We start from the raw sequence: 19,695 nt of genomic DNA, 5'->3' as shown, positions 1-19,695 counted from the left end.
AAAAATTAGCATAACGCAATTAAATGCTGCGTCCGCTTGTGGCAACAATTTTGGGGTTTTCATAAATTATTTAGCTGCTGATTAGTTCGCTCGCTGAAATTGTCACGTTCGATGGATATCAAATGGAAAATCAAGTGGAGACTTGCTGCAATTACGCACCACTCGCGGGCGCAGCAGCTAAGCTCATTATTCATTTTGTGGAGCTTAGAGGAGGAAGAGCTAGCGAGGAGTAAGCGCTAGCGAGGAGGAGGAACAACAGCCGCAGGAGGAAAAGCCGCTACAAACAAGATTGTGAGATAACCGCTACCCATTGTCAATAAAAACCAAACAGTGCGGTAGTATTATAAAAAAATATACCACATCAAATATACTGACAATACCAAAAATTGAATATAACATATAAAAGGCTTTGTTTGGTATATCACTACTTTATAATTCGATGACTTAATACCTAATTAATATACAGAAAAACAATATTAAAATATATCTACAAATATTAAAATATACTAAAGTCTATGCTCTTCAGCTTAATTATTCGATGATGACTATAACTAATCAATATACCTCATAATACTAAAATATACCAAAGTTTCGTTTGGCATATCGCTTCCTAAGCTGTATTATTCTATGATTCGATACCTAATAAATAATACTAAAATATAGTAACAAATACTAAAATATACCAAAGTTTTTTTTTTTTTGGTATACCGCTACTCTAGCTTTGTTATTTAATGATTCGATACCTATTCAGTATACTAAAAAAAATACTAAAGTATATTTTGTTTGGTATATCAATACTCCAGCTCCATTATTCGATGATTTTAAACCTAATCAATGTACCGATAAATACTACAATATACCATGAAATACTAAATACTACCGATAAATACTACAATATACCATGAAATACTAAACTATACCGAAGGCATTGCTTGGTATATCGCTACTATATCCCAATTTGCGGTGTGGAAGTGTGCATGCCAAACTCAAGAACGTATTTGATCTGAGTGCGGCAATGACAAATGCAGTCCAAAAATATACATACATATGTGTATAATAACAATCTATTATAGTCTCTAAGATCTAATGTTTCATAGGGATGGACAGCGGTTATAAAAATATACCAAAGGCTATATTTGGTATATTGGTATAAAACTATATGTATATACTTTATGGGATCGTATATGCTACGATCTGCCTGTTACATACAATTCATCTAGGCACAAAGTTTTGGCACCCTTTTATGGGTAGCGGATATAAAAATATACCAAAATACCGAGGGCTGAATTTGGTATATCAATATAAAATTGCATTCAAAATATGCAAAATCTAGATTGTCAAGAATCGGTCGGATATGCAACGTTCTGTCTGTCACACATAATTCTTGCAGGCATCAATTTATAATACCCTTCTACCAAAAAGGAAGCACAATACTCACCGCCCGAGTTCTTGCGCGCCATATCCTCGGCACTGGATGTCTTGCGCTGATCGATACGCAAATTGGGTATATTGAATGGCGGGGCATTCATGTTGTCCGTCGAGAATTGATGGCGCAGCGTGCGATGTCGCTCCGGCGATGCCATCGACAGATTGTCCAGCTTCAATTTGTTGCGCTGCTGCCGATCGATGGCCTCCAGCATTTGTTGCAGCACCTGCAATATTCCACAATCGACAATTAGCTGGCATTTCGAAAGGGGCAAACAACCATGAACGAACTCACCTCCAGCAGATAGCAATATTGCTCGAAATTGAGAGCAGGATTGACGGTGTGCGGAATGAGGAGCGGGAGGACATTGGTGGCCATCGTTTCGACGGTTAAGCCATAGGATTTGTCCGCAAACAGTTTGTGGTAGATGCCTGGTCGAGATGTGGAATGCGAATTGTATGAGCATATAATTAATAACAGTTAAGCAGATCTCTTTAGTCAAGCGACGTTTTTGTGTGTGTGCGGCAGCAGCTTAATTAGCTTTTCTCTGCTGGTTGTTCTTCTGTGCTTTCTATTACATTCAATTAGTTTTATGCAGACACATTTACACAGTAGTGAGTGCATTTCATTTGTTCTACTTACGCACAGTACGCATGATAATATCTGGATCCGGTATTCGCACATTCGCCAGCAATGGCAGCACCTCCTCCATAACCTGCAGATTGTGTGATTGTGTGAATGGAAAGGTTGAGTAAACGGATATAACGAGGCGAATCTAATAAATGTGTGTGTTAATTAAACGCACCTGGGCACGCTCCATGCGGTCCATGACACGCTCAATGCACATCAGCACATTCTGCACTATCTTCGGATCCGTAATGTTCTTCTCAAACACCAGCTTGACCTTTGGCAGGACCATGCGTCGTATGGACAACTCGTCGATGCTGTCAAACACATTTGCCACAGCCACAACTGCGGCGCTCTGTCGACGCAATGATTAAGTCATTTATTTAAAAAATTTGTAAAGAGGGTAATAATTGGGAATAAATTGTGAAAAAATGATAAAAAAAAGAGTTATTAACGTATTTTAAAATTTGAGAGGTCAGAAAAGAGAAATATCAAATTAATGAATTCTTCAAGCATGAACATAAATATGCCTCAGTGCACCGAGTTAGATAAGACTAAGCAAATATATAATCACATGGTATCACGTATATCTCATAAAAACACAGGACAAAAAAGATAAAATCACACTGCCCTGTGAAGTAATAATATTAAATACTCAAAAATGTATCTAACGCTGTGACTTGATAACTATATGAAATTATACTTCAGGATGTCAACTGCTCATGAGTTGCATCACATAAAGATAAAAACAGAAAAGGTTTCCTATATACTGGATAGATCCCTTAGAGCTAAGTAAAGTTGTTTGCTATATCATTTTCCAAAATAAACGTCAGTTCTCTAACAGAATTCCCCTGAGTCGCTGTATCTATTCACTAATATTGGATATTTAAGGCACAATCTAATTTATATCAAAACTTGCGACCTTAAAATAAAGTCTTTTAAGTAATCTTTTCTTAGAAAAACCTCAAACTTTTTATAAAAGTATTTTGATTAAGTTATTTATTGAAAATAATTAGTGAAAAATTATGGTAGAATTATTGTTTTTCTTTAAAGATAAGGCCAAAAACCTTATGCTAATATCAATATTTTTCAGATTTTAATTTAATTCAATCAAGTCAATCATTGAAAACTCATTCTGGAACTCATGTCGGCAGCTATCAACACGGTTAGCAAACAAAAATTATTTGTGTTATTAAATTTGTATTCAAGATGCTGAGTTTTTTTTTTTAATAGCATGTCTTTTTTATTTTTGGAAAAACACCTTCAAAGCTATCTATTACTGTAAAAACCTAATATTTTTTTTTAATAAATTTCAATTTTATTTAAGCAAGGAAATTATTGGAAATAAATAGTGACAATTATATTCTAATACCTATTGCGTTAATTTCAAGTCAGTTCACAAAATCAAATTATTAATGTTTTGACCATCTGGCACAAAAGTTAATAGAATGACTTAGGGCTGTCACATAAAATCTGCAATGTGATCCATTACCTTAAAAGCCTAACCCTTATCATGTTTTGAAGAAATTAATTAAATGTTGACATTAATATTGTAGTAGGACGTGTGCCTACACACACATACATACATATACTTTAACTCGATGCTCTCTCGGCTATCCGAACTCTCTCTCGATATTGGCTCTCTTTATCATTTCTCTCTTTTCACATTCGTATTATACATAATTAAGCTGCGCGGTCAGTCTTGATCGAGCAGCAGAATAAATCAGACGCTAATCTGCAATTCGTGTTTTATTAAGTGTGTACAACTACCACAATTTCAGAAGTGGGATCGGCTAAAAAAAAATGAACACGCCTACATTTAAGAAGTACACTACGGCACAACTGAAGAAGTGGCTGACGGCGCTGGGTTTGCCCACGACAGGCAGTAAGGCAGAGTTGATATCGCGATTGCTCGACGCCTCACCGGAGATGTTTGATGAGGTGCCAGCGGGAAGCGACGATTTTTTAAGCGTTGCAAGTGTTCTGTCTGGCCAGGAAAGTGGATCGTCCGACAACAATGAGCGTCATGATCAGACTCAAAATGTTCCCGAAAATTCTGACCTAGGAGAGAGTATTCGCCAGGATTTGCTAAACACTATTCAAAAGCTGCAAGAAGAATTACGTTTAGTCAAAGAGGAATTGCGAAATTCCCAGAACAACGCAGCTGCACATCAGATGTCTACAACAGAAATAGACAACAACAACAACGACAGCAACGGGATCGACACAAACAACAACGGCGCCACACAGTTTGTGCGCGCAGCTGCACAGCAGTCGGCGCCAGTAGTCGCGAATTTCGGCGACAGCAACAACAAGAACAACAGTAACGGGATCGACACATACAACAACGACGCCACACACGTACTCGGTTTGTGCACAGCTGCGCAACGGTCGGCGTCAGAAATCGCAAAGTTAGGCGACAACAACAAAAAACAGCGATTCTGTATATCAAGCTATGGGCAGCACTGAAAACGTAACGGGCAGTGCTGGAGAAGAAAAAAAATGAGCTAAACGAAATAAGAAGTGGATCAGCTGTCTCGCTCGCACTCGCAAAGGAAGTTACGTTGGAGTTCGAAGGGAAATCATGTGCGCGCATTTGGGTAAGCCAACTCAAAAGCGTTGCAGCCATGTGTAAGCTTGATGAGGAGTCGCTTCGTATGCTATTAGCCATGAAATTAAAAGGAAATGCTCAGCACTGGCTTCATGCAAATTCAACTCGCTTGCGTGAACCTTTTCACAAGCTTTGTGATCAACTGATAATAACATTCGGCACTGTAGCTTTGAAGACAGAACTACGACGAAAGTTTGAGCAACGAAAGTGGCAACAAAATGAGCGTTTTGCAATGTACTTCGAGGAGAAGATCGCCTTATCACAATCCATTACACTGGACAACGATGAGCTTTTGGAACACATTATCGAAGGTATACCGGAGCTGAACTTACGCAACCAGGCGCGCATTTAGAGATTTGGAGATCCAGAGCAGATGCTACAAGCTTTTGCACACATATGTCTTCCGAAATACGATGCGATAGAGGGTTCTAAGATGACGGCGGAGAACAACGACAAGTGATGCCACAACTGTTAGGAACACAGATTGTTGGGCAACAACTGTTAGGGACATCAACTGTTAGGCGACAACTGTTAGGAACATAGATTATTAGGCAACATCTGTTAGGAGCACAGACTGTTAACGATAACAGAACGAATAATGAAAACAAACTGTTAGGAAATATTTATGCTAAACCGCAACTGTTACGAGATTGTTATGCTAAATCACAACTATTAGAGGATCAATTTATTAAGGGCGATAGATTAAATGAAAAAAAAAACTTTTATTGAATTATTAGAAGAAAATAATTAAGAACAACACAGATTTATCAAATTAGTAAACTCAGCTTCTACTTCCATGTTTACATGGAAGAAACTTTTCAATGTTTTAATCAGGCAAGAATTAAATAATAAGTAAAAATGTATAAAAATGTTTTACTGTACGAAATAATAGTAAAAGTATTAGTTAAGATTTATTTTTATTCTTTGTAAAGTCAAGATCAGGAGATCTGGTTCGCAGGATGGCCGAGTTGTAGTAGGACGTGTGCCTACACACACATACATACATATACTTTAACTCGATGCTCTCTCGGCTATCCGAACTCTCTCTCGATATTGGCTCTCTTTAGCATTTCTCTCTTTTCACATTCGTATTATACATAATTAAGCTGCGCGGTCAGTCTTGATCGAGCAGCAGAATAAATCAGACGCTAATCTGCAATTCGTGTTTTATTAAGTGTGTACAACTACGACAATATATTTTTCAAATACGCAGTCACGGACTAAAAACTTCAATAAAATCTATGTTATTTATGGTACATCGTTAAATTTATAGAAACAAAAATATTTGCAAACTTCTTTGACAAGTAAACTTTAGCAAACTCTGTTTCAAAACAACGATTTATTATTTGTGCAATGACAAAGAAAATTGCCCACTTGCTGAAGTCATCAACAATATCTATTTATCACATTAAATTCACATAAAGTAAATTTGATATAGCCACCTAAAAATCCATCAAATGAGTGTCTAGTCACCCTCAGCACAAAAGCATTTGCTGGCAAAATGAATTTTAGACTGCCGAAAAAGTCGATGTGGGGGGAAAAACTGTTTCCTGATTAAGGACTAGGTTCTCCATGGTGGGTACAATTACAAATACAATTTGAGTGCTTCGTTGGTTGGTAATAAATTTGAAGTGGCAACCGAAGCTACTTAAGAGGCATCTTTGTGCCGCAGTTAATTAAGAAATTGCTGCTGTAATTACACAAGGCGCAAGGCGAATGCCAACTCAACTCATTTGACTTGTCAACCCGTTTCCCATAGCCACTTTCTTTGCTTTCCACTCTCTCTCTCTTTCTCTCTTAACTAATTTGCATATCAATGCCAACGTCAGGCAAAAACTTGCCTTCTAAACTTACCTGCACTTGAATTGTGGATCCATCGAAGGAGAAGAAGAGCATCGGCATTATGTCTGTGGTGACATCTTCAGGTTTGGTTTTCTCAATTATCAAATGCAAGTTCTCGAGTATCGTAACGCTTGCCTGTATGGATTTTGGTGTATTGTAGACGATTCTATATATATATTCGAGAGAGACAAACAAACAGAACACGAAAGTAAATTTATTGTGCTAACAATGGGAAATAGCAAAACTTTGCCGTCGCTTTAATTTAATCTTAATATAATAGATGACCCAACACAAACACAAACAGAAGCAGAAAAAGAATTGCGTTTGTCATTATTGTTGCTGCACAGGTCTCAATCTGAGTTTTATGTGATTATTTCTCTGCGTCTCTCTGTGTGTTTGTGAAAAGTTGTTATTTGCAACTTTTATGGCAGTGTCAATAAGCGTCTTACAACAGTCCGAAAAGTTTCCATTTTTTTTTCAAGCCCAAAACTTTAGCTAAAAAGAGGGCGGTTCAACATTTTATTGCAGTTTATTTTTGACAGATATTTAATTCAATAAATATCTTTGAATAGATTTATTTATTTTAAATAAATAATGTATTGAAGCTGTCGTAATTCCCAATTAAATTTCGAATTTTATTCCTATGTAAGGCACTTATTTAAAAAAAAAATATATATTATACTTATTTGAGGACTATTAGAAAATAATTGCTTTAGTACTACTGACAGATATCTTAGCTAAAAGATAGATTTCTTTTTAAATAATTAATATGACATATAATATTTAGGCAACGCAAATAAGTTGTAGATTCCTTTGAAATTTATTGTTGCTGCCAAATTGTTTTTTTTTGCAGATATTAAATGAGGCAAAACTAATTTATATTTGTAGACTATGGGCAATCTAGATTAATTTTATATAATATCATTATTATTGCAGTCATTATTCTTAATTTCAGCAAAAGCAATAAAGGTACTCAAAAAAATAAATTGCTTTATTGCAGCTGACACGAATTGGAATTAAATGTTGAATATTATACTTTATTGTAAAGAAATGAATATAATTTCTTGTCCTATTTGCAAATTAAATTTGTTTTAAATATTTATTCTATTACTCCTGCCATAAATCTTAAACAAACATTGCATTTTAATTTAATATATTTATACACTATTGTCAAATTAGATTCTAAATAATTGCTTTATTACTTCTCCCGTAATTCTTGCCTAAATGTTAAAAGTTGTCAACAGCTGGAAATAAAAGTTTCGAGTGCTCATTTTAAACATTTTCGCTAGCATCGCTCTCTATTTAAGTTGCCAAAAAGGGCTTCAACTAGTTTTAAATAATTGAGTTTTTGCAGTCGACGCTTTGCATATTTTATGAGCGACACTCGCAAGCATCAACCAAACACCAGCTGAAGTCCTTGTGTCCTTCGTGTGTGTGTGTGTGAGAGTGTGTGAGTGTATTTGCCTGTGGTTCACTAATTTATGTATGCCTCTGCCTGGCAGCAAGGTAGCGAGGTGCATAGTTGCCAACCCGATACTCTAGACTACTCACAAAACTTTGCGTTCGCCGCCAACTTTCACTTTAACTTGTGGTCTATAAATTACAATATGAGCTGTCGCCTCAGTCGCTTTCTCTCTGTCTCTGTCTCTGTGTCTCTGTCTCTGCATGTGTACAATAAAACGCCATGAAAATTAAATAAAAAGTGTCACAAAAGTTTTTCAATTGTTGAACAGAAAAGTTGAAGTCAGCCCAGCCAGCCAGCTGACCATTGTTTGCTTTGTGGCTGGCTGCAACCCCGTAACCCCGTAACCCCGTAGCCCCACAATCCGTAACCCGACCGTAAACTGTAACCACACTTTGCTCTAGCCACAGCCACAACAATAACAAAAGGTCAGGCGCTGCTAGATAGCGTTCTTCACTCAAGTAGTTCACTCTCTATCGCTGTATAAATGGGCGCATAATGAGCGCGCTTCACTCACTTCATTGTGGCCGACATGAGGGCATCGTATTCGGAGTGCGTCGCCTCCTGGACGAAGAGCATGACGGGCTGTAGCACAGCGGCGAGTACTTCGCCATTGTTGATCTCCGATTTGAGCATGGGCCAGAGGTTTTGCCACCAAAGTTTCTACAGAAAGCAAAGAAAAGAGAAGAGCAGAAAAACACACACACAACAATAGTTTAGAACTTGTAATGCTTCAACGCCTCTTTCAATCCTCGAGCAAAGCAAAGTCGTTACATCCTGTCGCCTGACGGCTGAAGACAAAAGGCTGCTGCAACAGTCATAAAACAGCGCTCGTAATTTACAAATTGTTTGGGCCATAAAGCAAACTGTGTGCCGTAAATGATGAATGCCTTGACAACTGCCAAAATCACCCAAAATGGCCGACGACGGGCTTCATCCGTTTCCGGTGGCGATGATTATTTCTTTTTTTGTTCTTCTTTACTTCGCTTCGACTTATCGCTAGAGTTCGCTACTTACACGCGGTATCAGCGGCATGGCCTCAATCAAGGTTGTCTTGTAGAACTGCGATTTCTGCTGCGTGTCCTTCATGTTGACCACGTCCAGGAATTTCAATGCATTTATAGCCGGATCACTGGTAATTACAAACGGATAAAAAAAGGGTTAAAAGTAAATAAAAAATATTTACGGCACTTTAAATTTAGCTAAATATTTGTTTTATTACGCAGTTGATTTATTTATCTTTTATTGGCTGTTTATTCTCCCGAAAATGATTCGAAAATCAATAAAAAAAAAAAACTCGCGACTATTTAAAACAAATAACATAAAACCATTTTATGCAGCATTTAAAACTTTTTTGCATTTGTTTGTTTTGTTTTTTTTGTCTACCAAATGCTTTGTTTGCATTTAGTGAACTGAAAATAATTTGCAAATCAATAAATGCTCTCGACGGGAGAAGCATTAAGAGAGTAAATAAAATATATATTTATTTCAAATAATATTTATGAATTTATTTAGATGCGTGTGATATAATAAATGTTTACTAAGTGATGGTTTAATATCGTGCAATATTATTCAAATATTTATTAATATTAATTTCAATTTATTTAATACCATATTTTAATGAAAATTAGCTTGAAGGATGTGGCTCGGCTTTGGCTATACTTTTATAGAAAATAAACTAATTTTAAATTACGAATAATACTAAATAAAAATAAAAAAAAATGTATACCATGAAACTCCATTCTAAATGAAATTTAAAATATTTTTTCCGATAAAATTTTAGAATGAAATTATGTTAAGAAAATTAAAATCAAAATATTGAAATATTCCTTAAATTTAAATACAACATTTTAATGTAAATAAATTCAGGTGAATTATTTATTTCTAAAGTCGGAGTAGTTTTAAACAATTAAATTAAATCACCAAACTAATTTCGCAATTTGATTTTCAATTAGAATTTATTTTCTATAATTAAGCTAACATATTTTTCACTTTTTAAATTTTGTAAATACGTTAAACTTTATATCAAATTGAATACTCCGCTAAGTCTGCTTTAATTAACGTAATTTATCCGCAAAATATGTATATAACTGCAAAATAATCCTAAAACAATTGCGCTTTATAATCGCGTCGAGTCGCGCATACCAAACAAAAATGTATTTATATAGTTATGAATTAAAAATAATTAAGCTAGGATTATGCATGCAAATTTTCAGTCGCCAGACAGCAAAGTAAAACTTTTGAGCGTTGCCAAGTGTGAAAAGTTTGTTTGCAAATGTGTTTTTATTGTTATGCAAATGTAATTGGTTGAAATTTAATTGCCAAAAAGTGTTTACTTTTCAGTGGTGCACATTTATTTCATTTATTTCGGACAGCCCAAACCGACAGCCCAAACCGGCAACAAACCAACCCCTGAAGCCACAACACAATTCGTTTGAACTGAACTCAACTGAATTCTGAAGTGAAGCGTTGGCATTGCGGGTAAATTGAAAGATTGCCATAAAAGCGAAAGCAAAAGTGGAAAACCAGTTAAATTATGTGCATCGACGGTGGCATTGAAATGTAATATAAAAGGAGAAAAAAAAGAGTTGCGCTTGGTTAAACAATAAGTGTGGCCATTAAATCACATTGCGTATGCGCCACGTTGCACACCAAAGTGGCGCACTGATTGCAGTTGGCAACTGCTATCTGTTATCTGCTATCGCTATCCGCCCAGACGATTAGCCGTGGGCAGCAACAGCATAATCAGCATAAGTAGCGCACAAAACACCCGAACCCGAGCAACAGGCTGAAGAGCTCAACAATCGTACTTGAGCTATTTGCATACGCAGCTAAAAACGTTGAACGCTGAAAATGTTGATAACATTTAAATGAACTTCAAAGTGCTGCCAGCCTGACTAACTGACTAAATGACTACCTGACTGCCTCTGCCTGGCTGCCTGACTGCCTGGGCGTATCCTGGAGGCGTCGTGCTGCTGTCAGCGTCTTTTTGCTAAGCAACCGGCAGGCACCAAACACAACCTTGGAGTTTGTGTCTAAACTGCTGAACAGCTGAAGGCACACTGGTTGCAAGCTGCAAACCTAATTAGTTGCTCATATATTTGGCATGCATTATGCAAATTAATTAATATAAAGCAACCTTCATTTTTAATATTTTTTCAAATAGCATTTTTGTTATTTTTTAATTAAATTTTTTTGGGCAGAAATTATTTTATATGGCAAAAAATGCTGCTACCGGGTCTTTGCTGCATTAGCTGATAATCTGATATATTTTCTACGGTGTCTATCATTATACCAAAATTAGATTGCAGTATATTTTTTCCGTATATTGTTTTGGTTGGCGATCTGACATATTTTGTTTGTACTTTATGGGGTATTTAAAATGTAAAAGTGTATAAATATACAAACTTTAACATTCGATATATTTTTGCTTTTCTTTAGTATATTTATTTGTATATTCTAATATTAAAACAGCACTGTCTTGAATGTAATGGCGTATCGATATAACAAATATAGCAGTTGGCATATTATAGTATTTTTTAGTATATTATTTTGGTATATTTTAAAAATAATACAGCTTTATTTTGAATGCAATAAGAAAATCAACATACCAAACATAGGCGTCGGTATATTGTTGGTATTGTTGGTATTTTTAGTATTTTATTTTATTAAAGTAGAATATTTTGCTTTGATGTGAATGTAATAAGTCATCGACATACCAGTTATATGTTTCAGTATATTTTTGGTATTTTTTAGTATTTTATTTTATAATTGCTCTATGTTTTTAGAATAATAACGCTTTGTTTTGAATGTGATAAGTGTATCGACATACCGAAAAGAGGCTGAGGTATATTTTCGGTATTTTTAAGTGTTTATTTGATTAGTGTGATATATTTTAAGTAGAATACAGCATGGTTCTGCTTGTTTGAAACTGAATAGCTGGTATTTCACAGTCGATCATACTCAACTGTAGTTTCCTTGCTTGTTTGGACACTTTTAATTGAGTTTTTCGCATGCTGTAGCATCAGTGTGCAGCACACTGTGCCTAGCAGTCTGTAAGCTGTTTTTCTTCGCTTTTTCATCTCGGTCGCAGTCGTAGTAGCAGTCGCAGTCTGTCAGTTTACCTAGCAGCTGTGCTGTCGTCATAAATCCCCTTGCTCAGTCCCTTTCTCTATGTCCCTTCTATGCCAACTGAGGTTGAAGTGAAAAGGAAAGGAAAGGAAAAGAGAAGGAAGGAAGCAAGGCAGCAAAGTCGCTGGGGTCGCTTTCCACTACTCACAATCAGCTCAAGAGCCTGGCATTGTGTCTTTCAAGCCTGATTACCGTTTTCATTTACCAAACAGACGTAATTAAGGTGTGCGTGTGTGTGTGTGTGCGGGACCAAACGTATGTGTGTGTGTGTGTTTTGTCCTTGGCGTGGAAAAGTGAATGCTTCAATTGAATTTTAGCTACATGTACAAATTGGCTTAGAGATTGCGTGTCTTGTGCGCTCCATGAATGAATGAGTGTATGTGCTTAAATGTGTGTATGTGTGAGTTGGTGTGTGTTTAGAGGTGTGCGTGTGTGTGTGGGTGTGTATGTTTTTAACAGGTGTCAATTTCATTTGAAACTCAAACAAAAAACTTTTGCCGTTGCTGTTGCCGTTTGGCTGTTTCTTTTTGCTTGCTTTGGGTTTTAGTTGAAAGTTAATTAATTTACAGCAGAGGTCATGGGTCATAGATTTGTTGTTGCTACTCACATAAAGTACTTAATCAACTGCAGCAACTGTGCGGTGGGTCGTGCTGTTGCATCTCGGCTGGCCATGCGCGATGTCGCCTCCTGCAGTGCGATGGGCAGCCTCGGCATCAACTTGTGCACATGGTCATCCAGCTATAGAGGAGGAGGGAAAGAAGCAAAAAAGAAGGTAAGTGGAGGATAAAAGCGAGATAGCTATGAATGATTGTACAAGAAATTGGCCACAGCACTTGAGCCAGCAAGTGCTTGAAGAACATTTTCGGGGGAAAAAGTTTTAATGACGTTGCGCCCAAAGCTGAAGCGATTGAAGATTGAAACTCAACGGACTTGAGCTTCAGCTTCAGCACCTGGACTGAATAATTAGAGTTTTGAAGTGGACTTTTGATTACATTTGCATTTGACAAAGCAGCGAATCTAATTACAGCTGGCAAACAAGCCGGCACAAAACTTTTACCCAACCAATTGCCACTTGCCACTTGCTACACGCCACTTGCCACTTGGTCTCTTCAGCTATCTGCCCGCGGGTAAACACAGCAGCAGCAGCAGTAGCAAATTAATTTAGCCAGACCAGAAGAGAGAGCAAGAGAATAACCAGCTCTTACCGTTTCCAGTTGCTTGGCATAGTTGGAGGTGGAATTTCCCGCTTGGATGAGAGGTCGTCCATTGTTGTACACCGCACAGATGACCATGCCCAATGAGAACATATCGCTCAGCAGGCTGCACTTGGAGCTCGTCTGTGTTTCGGGTGCTGTGATTTCAATGGGGGAAGAATATTGTGTGTGAGTTGTTGCAATTGTATTTTGTTGCTATTTGTTTTGCTTACCCATAAAATCGAGATTGGGCTGCGCCATTTTTGATACCCTGTTGCTCCATGGTGGACACGGAATTGAGCTATTCAAATCAGTCTCATTCATTCTTTCTGCAAAGCATAAAGCATAGAGCATATGAATACAAATCGAAAAGTCTCTCACAACAATTCGTTTCAATTTCTCCTTCACAGACTTACCCACATATTCCATGCCGGCGAGTTTCCAAATGCCTCGCTTGGTTATTAGTATAGAGGATGGACACACATTTCGATGAATTACGTGACCGGAATAGTGCAAATAGGACAATGCCTCCGTTAGCTGCAAAATGGAAACAATCCGAACACACACAATAAAATCCCCACTTCTCTCTCACTCACTTTTCTTCTGGGCACGCTTTCAAGTTGTTTATTTTACCTGCAAGAATCCATATTTTAGCTCCATATCCAAGAAGTTGTATTCCTTTGCATGGGCCGGTCGTTGTGGCTGTCCTCCCGCCTGTGCCGCCTGCCCCTGTGGCGTCCCTCCGCCCCCTCCAGCACCGACACCCGCACCTCCGCCGCTGCCACCGCTGCCGCCACCGACGCCGCCCGCTGCGGCTGCCACATTGGCATTCTCATACGTTTTCGACTCCTGCGAACACAAACACAAACACAATGCGGCACATAAGCACTTGCTATTCTTAGACACGTCCCATCTTCCTTCCCCCTCTTCCCTCTTCCGAAACATATAAAAAAGCAAGTCAAAGGTAAATATGACGGTGTTCGTCTGAGAAATACCTGTTATGGATTTTTTTTTAGAGAAACTTAAATCGTCCAGAATGACCACAATATTTTCCCCTACAAAAAACGCTTTGTACGGTAAACTTTCTTTATCAAATTTGTACTTTTATTTAATTTACTAAGATGCATCGTTTAAGTAGTCTGAATTAAGAAACTTATATTTAAACATAAATCGTTTAAGTTGTCTTAATTAAAGAAACTCATATTTAAAAATAAATCGTTTAAGTTGTCTCATTAAAAAAACGCATATGTAAATATAAATCTTATACTTGTTTAAGGTTGACTGCTTGAAAAATATTAAAGGATCTGAATACGAATTTTCTTTTTTTAATGTTGTATTTATGTATTCACTGTTTAATAACCAATTTAGTACAAATCTCTAGACCCATTTTTCAAGTTTTTACGCTAAAATATTTTTGGGATAAACAAAATATGCCCCTAGTTTTTAATTTGTTGCCCTGCTAATTATAAGAAAGTAGATCACAACATTTCTAGCCCAAAGACTTAAATTTTGTGTCCTCTAAATTATTATTTATTTTATGGTTTTTTTGGTAGTAGACAATTTTTAGATTCGAGCTTTAAATTTGTTCTCCAAATTAGTTACCGAATAAATAAAGTGAATACAAAATTTGTAGATAACAAATTTAATTATTCCCTCTAAATTACTTTTGTGTGAATCGTTTGTTTATTGGTTAAAAAATGAATTTTTTTAAAGGATAATACAAAATTGGAGTACAAATTTGACATCTAAACTATTTTTCGAATAAACATTGAATGAAATTCAACATTTCTTGCCCCAAGCTTTGATTTTTCCAAATCAAACGTGTGTATAATTCTTTATTCTTTAATTTTAAGTTTAAGAAAGGGAAGTAGTTCAATGCTTAAACACAACTTTAAACCAATTTCAAACTTATACAAGCATTTTCACTAAATTTGCTTACATAGTCTCTAAAATATAGTTATTTAAACTCATGGACAGACAGACAGCCACGGCATAGATGTTTGTGCATACCCCTTAATAATTTGTAGATTCGAGACTTAATTTTGTTCTGTAAATTATTTACCGGATCATATAACAGTTATCCCATAGATTCTTCCCTTGCAATTTTCGATTTATAAAAATAACTTTATATGAATTTCCAACTTACACTAGCATTGTCACTAAATTTCCATCTTCAAGCTTACTTAGTCTCCAAAATATAGTTATTTAAAGTCACGGGCAGACAGACAGACAGCCATGGCCTAGATATTTGTTCATACCCCTTAACAAATGCCGCGTAGCGGGTATAAAAAGTCGCACTGTTTGCATTTTATGGCAATTGCTTTTTCAATTTTTCTGGCATTTTGCTCTTCGCTTTCCCAGGCACACACACACACACAATAACAGAGTACACCCAGCGTGTGTTAAATAAGAATGTCATGTTTGTTTGTTGCCATAAACTTGGCTAACAATGCGCCAAAATGAGGTGTTAGATGAGAGATAGAATCTCAGATGCTTTTTCGGGCCTTAAGCTGATGTAATGTCAAGGATGTTTAGGTCAGTTTAATTGCAGCTTTGTTGTTATGGCAATTTCCTTGTAATTAGATAGAGTATCTAAGCTTTCGGTTGACCCACTTTCTGCAGTTATCTTTTTCTTCCTGCTCTCAATTTTGTTGTTTGTTTTGTAAAACAATTTCGATTTTACCTATGCAATTTTCAATGTAATTTAGCTCGATTGGACTTTTTGTTGGGAGCTGCGTTAGTTTTCCTTTTTATGCTGCCTTTATTTTCATTGTTGTTCTTGTTGTTGCTCGCATTATTGTTGTTGTTGTGGCTGTTGATGTTGCCTTTTGTTGCTGTTGTGTGCAGCTCAATAAACTAAAATATTGCCTGACAGGCGAGCCAAAAACAAAGGGAATAAAAGAAACTACAGTTACACCATAGACATTTTGAATGTGTGTATGTGTGTGTGTGTCGGAGTGTGTGTATCAATTTCTGAGCTGTGCAAGTAAACCGAAGCACTTTATTGACTCAATCTCCACAGCGCAAACTTTTGCCAGCACGCACTGTAATTCGATTTAGTTGTGCGTTAGAGTGTGTGTGCGAGTGTAGAGGTGTGTGTGTGTGTGTGTTGGGGGTGTGCGTGTGTGTTATGCATACCCTCACATTTGCGTCGCTGTGCCACTTGAACCAAAAGCCAAACTATGCAGTTGACTGGCTGCCGTGTTATGCGAAACTTTAACAGGACGCAAAAAGCACAGCAGCAACAGGCAACAGGCAACACAACAACAACAACAACACGAATCGTAACAGCAACAACAACAATAGCACAACAATTGACTGTGCCAGATAAAGGCATATGGTCTAACTTCCTCTCTCTTTCTCTCTCGCTTCCCGCTGCACAACGACAACACAAAACTCACAATGGAGCAGCAGGCGGCAACGAAAATTGCATGTGCCCTTTGGCCATGTCCCCAACAGAAGCAGAAGCAAAGCAAATGGCAAACTATAGTGAACCAAAAGCACCAAAAGGACGAACCCAACTGAATCGAAGCGTAAGAAACCGTTGGGAACAAGGCTGAAAAAAAAATAGAGAATGAAACTCACATGAAAAGCCAGCACATTTGAAAGACTGGCGAAAATGGGCTCGGCGGCAAAAGCCAAAGTTTCCGCGCTCTCCTCGACCGTGTGATAGATTTGTAGTATCTGCAAGGACATTCAATGGTAAAGTGGATCAAATATATAACTATAGAAAACTAATCTTTTAGTATTTCAAAAGTGCGCTTTAAGAAATCATTTTAAAAGGAGTCAAGCGAAGAATTCAAGTTACAGCTTCTTTCTTTACATTAAATATTACTATATTAAGGAGCGCATTAAGTACTTGAATGAAATTAAAATAAAATAAAAATGTATAGTAAAGATTAAAAAGAGTATTTTTCTTACAAACAAATGTTTAATAAAATAAATAAATGAAATATAAAATCAAAAATTGTTTATTGAATTAAAGAACGATTTAAGAATTAGTGAATCACAAAAAATTACTCAAAGAAACAAGTCCAAAATGGGAAAGTTGTATTTGGAGTACGCATATATAAAAATTAAGGAAGATTCTAGGAAAATTCTGCTCAATAAGCAACATTTCTCGAATATTGCAAAATATAATCAATATGTAAAATAAGGAATATGGAAGGAAGATTCTGAAATTCTTTCCACACCAAAATTAATATTTCTTGAATATACGAATTATTAAAAAAAAGAGAGAAAAGATAAATTAACAACTCTTAAAGCGATAAATACAAAATTAAAAGAATTTTGAGGATATTTAGTATTTTAAATGGTTAAAAAAAAAACTTATGAAATTACTATTGAAAAGTGGAACAGAGCATAAAGCATTTAATACAAATTTAATGAGATAATAAAAAAGTATGGATTTTTATAGAGCAGTTACTAAAATTTATTAGTGAAGTGACTAGTTAATTGTTTAGCCTATAAATTTAATTACGCATGTGTATCAGCTTTTAAAATGTTTATAGCTACGAGTATGCAATGAGATTAGCGAGACAATAAATAACAAGTAACAAAATTTTAAGTGGAGAATAAAAAAGAATAGCAGAAAAAGTGCCACAATAAAAGAAAAATGAACTGACATTAGAATGTTATCTCTGAAGTTGTCTTTTTGGCATTCAACTGAGCTCACTCACCCGTGGATGACGAAAGCGTTCCAATGTCTTCACCGAGCTCTTTAGCAGCTCCGTAATGGTCTCCTTGCGACGCGGCTTGTGCAGTTTCTCAGCCACTTTCTTCTCGAATATAAACACGGAGCATTCCTAAGGGAGAAGAGCAGGACAACAAAAAAGTAGTCATAGTGAGTGGCTGGAAATATGCATTTCACTTGGGGGCAACACAGTTTGTTAGTTTCAACATCTCTGGCATCTCTGGCGTCTCCATCATCACACTCGATTACAGTTGTGGCTGTTGCTGTTTTGCTCACCTTGTTGTCACTCTTGCGATAGCCATCGTGTATGCGCCAGACGAGCTCTGGCCCGGCACAGGCGACCGGTTTGCCAATCTCAAAGTACTGCGTAATGGGATTGCCCTCGGCGACATTCTGCATGGACGTGGACGCCGCCACATTGGCGCTTTTGAACTTGGCGAACATTGTGCCAGCGGGCATACCATCGATTAGCTTTGAGAATACATTCGAGAAGCTGCCCTGGCGCTTGCAATGCGGCACGCTTCCACTTCCTATCGTTGGTGCTGAGCCACCAGCACCTGTAGTTGCTCCTCCTCCTCCTGCTTCGCCAGATGCGCCACTGATGGACAAACGTTCGCGCAATGTTATTCCCAAGCTATTCGCACTCGTTGCTGTCGCTGCTGCTGCTGCTGTGGCTGGTGCATTAATCGATCCAGTGTTTCTATCCTGCGCTAAGCTTCCTCCCGCTCTGCCCACTCCAACTCCGACTCCAACTCCAACTCCTCCGTTATACGTATCGCATTTCGCAGCTGCTGCGTTGTCACCATAGCCATTCACATCACCAACGCCAAGTGCTTGAATGTTGGCAATTCCAACACCGCCGACACCGCCGACACCGCTGCCGCTAGAGAATTTGCGAGTGTGATGGAGTGTGTTGTGACTTAGCTCGAGTATTGTGCTGGCGCTGCGATTACGTGCTCCGCCAGCAACATTGCCCCCACCACCGCCGAGTCCAACGCCAACGCCGACGCCAACACCCACAGCACCGTACACTGCCACTCCGCCTGCTGCCGCTGCAGATGATGTAACTGAAGCCAACTGTTGCTGTTGGCCACCAGCTCTGGCTGGAGAACCCGCTGCCACCGTTGCCGCTGCCACTGCCACTGCACCACTGCCACCAGGTGTGCCTTGCGTTATGCCAACAGCGCTGCCACTGCGACTGCGTTGCACCTCCTCGACGCTATCCAAACGTGAAAAAATTCTGGCCGCCGTTGTTGCCGTTGTGTGTCTTGTCTGACGCTCAATCCGTTGCTTCCGCTTTCCGTGTTGCTTCCGCTTCCGCTGCCGTTTCTAGTGCTATCTCAGACACCAGTTATTGTTGTTCTTGTTATATATTTAACACTCTCACTCGCTGCTGCTGCTGCTACTGTTGTTGTTGGAGCTGCAAGAGAGAAAACAAATTTCGTTTTAATTGCGGTCACTTCACATCTCTCATACGCACCGTTGAGCCGCATCCCCACAGCAACGTTGCTTTTGCTGCTATTGCTGCCAGTCAACACTCAACACCCACTTCACACACACACACACACACACACACACCCTGTGGCATCCCCAATTGCTGTTGGGGTTTATTAGAACTGCTCTCAATTTGTTACTCACCAAAATCGATTTATTCAATATATTTCTATGCCAATTGAAGACTGCTTGCTGTTCAATTTGAATAAACTATTC

The 19,695-nt window shown here is 37.7% G+C and overlaps 1 protein-coding gene across 6 annotated transcripts in view; it reads right to left on the bottom strand.

Moving 5' to 3' along the window:
• The window catches only part of LOC133845967 (SCY1-like protein 2), a 32,104-nt gene extending 12,792 nt beyond the window's left edge, over window positions 1–19,312 (bottom strand). For all 6 annotated transcript variants that reach the window (XM_062280659.1, XM_062280660.1, XM_062280655.1 and 3 more), the window contains exons 1-15: window positions 18,262–19,312; window positions 17,972–18,097; window positions 16,878–16,976; window positions 13,926–14,141; window positions 13,709–13,829; window positions 13,526–13,621; window positions 13,305–13,450; window positions 12,707–12,837; window positions 8,986–9,100; window positions 8,486–8,631; window positions 6,519–6,672; window positions 2,232–2,408; window positions 2,069–2,141; window positions 1,721–1,857; window positions 1,439–1,652 (exon numbers count right to left, since the gene is read on the bottom strand). In XM_062280659.1, the coding sequence (XP_062136643.1) occupies window positions 1,439–1,652; window positions 1,721–1,857; window positions 2,069–2,141; window positions 2,232–2,408; window positions 6,519–6,672; window positions 8,486–8,631; window positions 8,986–9,100; window positions 12,707–12,837; window positions 13,305–13,450; window positions 13,526–13,621; window positions 13,709–13,829; window positions 13,926–14,141; window positions 16,878–16,976; window positions 17,972–18,097; window positions 18,262–18,444 (2,134 nt within the window). In that variant the 5' untranslated portion in view covers window positions 18,445–19,312. The remainder of the gene's footprint in view (window positions 1–1,438; window positions 1,653–1,720; window positions 1,858–2,068; window positions 2,142–2,231; window positions 2,409–6,518; window positions 6,673–8,485; window positions 8,632–8,985; window positions 9,101–12,706; window positions 12,838–13,304; window positions 13,451–13,525; window positions 13,622–13,708; window positions 13,830–13,925; window positions 14,142–16,877; window positions 16,977–17,971; window positions 18,098–18,261) is intronic.
• Window positions 19,313–19,695: the final 383 nt, after the last annotated feature.

This window comes from Drosophila sulfurigaster, chromosome 3 (assembly GCF_023558435.1).
Source record: "Drosophila sulfurigaster albostrigata strain 15112-1811.04 chromosome 3, ASM2355843v2, whole genome shotgun sequence".
Taxonomy (NCBI): Eukaryota; Metazoa; Arthropoda; class Insecta; order Diptera; family Drosophilidae; genus Drosophila; species Drosophila sulfurigaster.
Note: the sequence above shows the minus strand (reverse complement) of the source record. Positions and strands in the feature narration are given on the sequence as shown.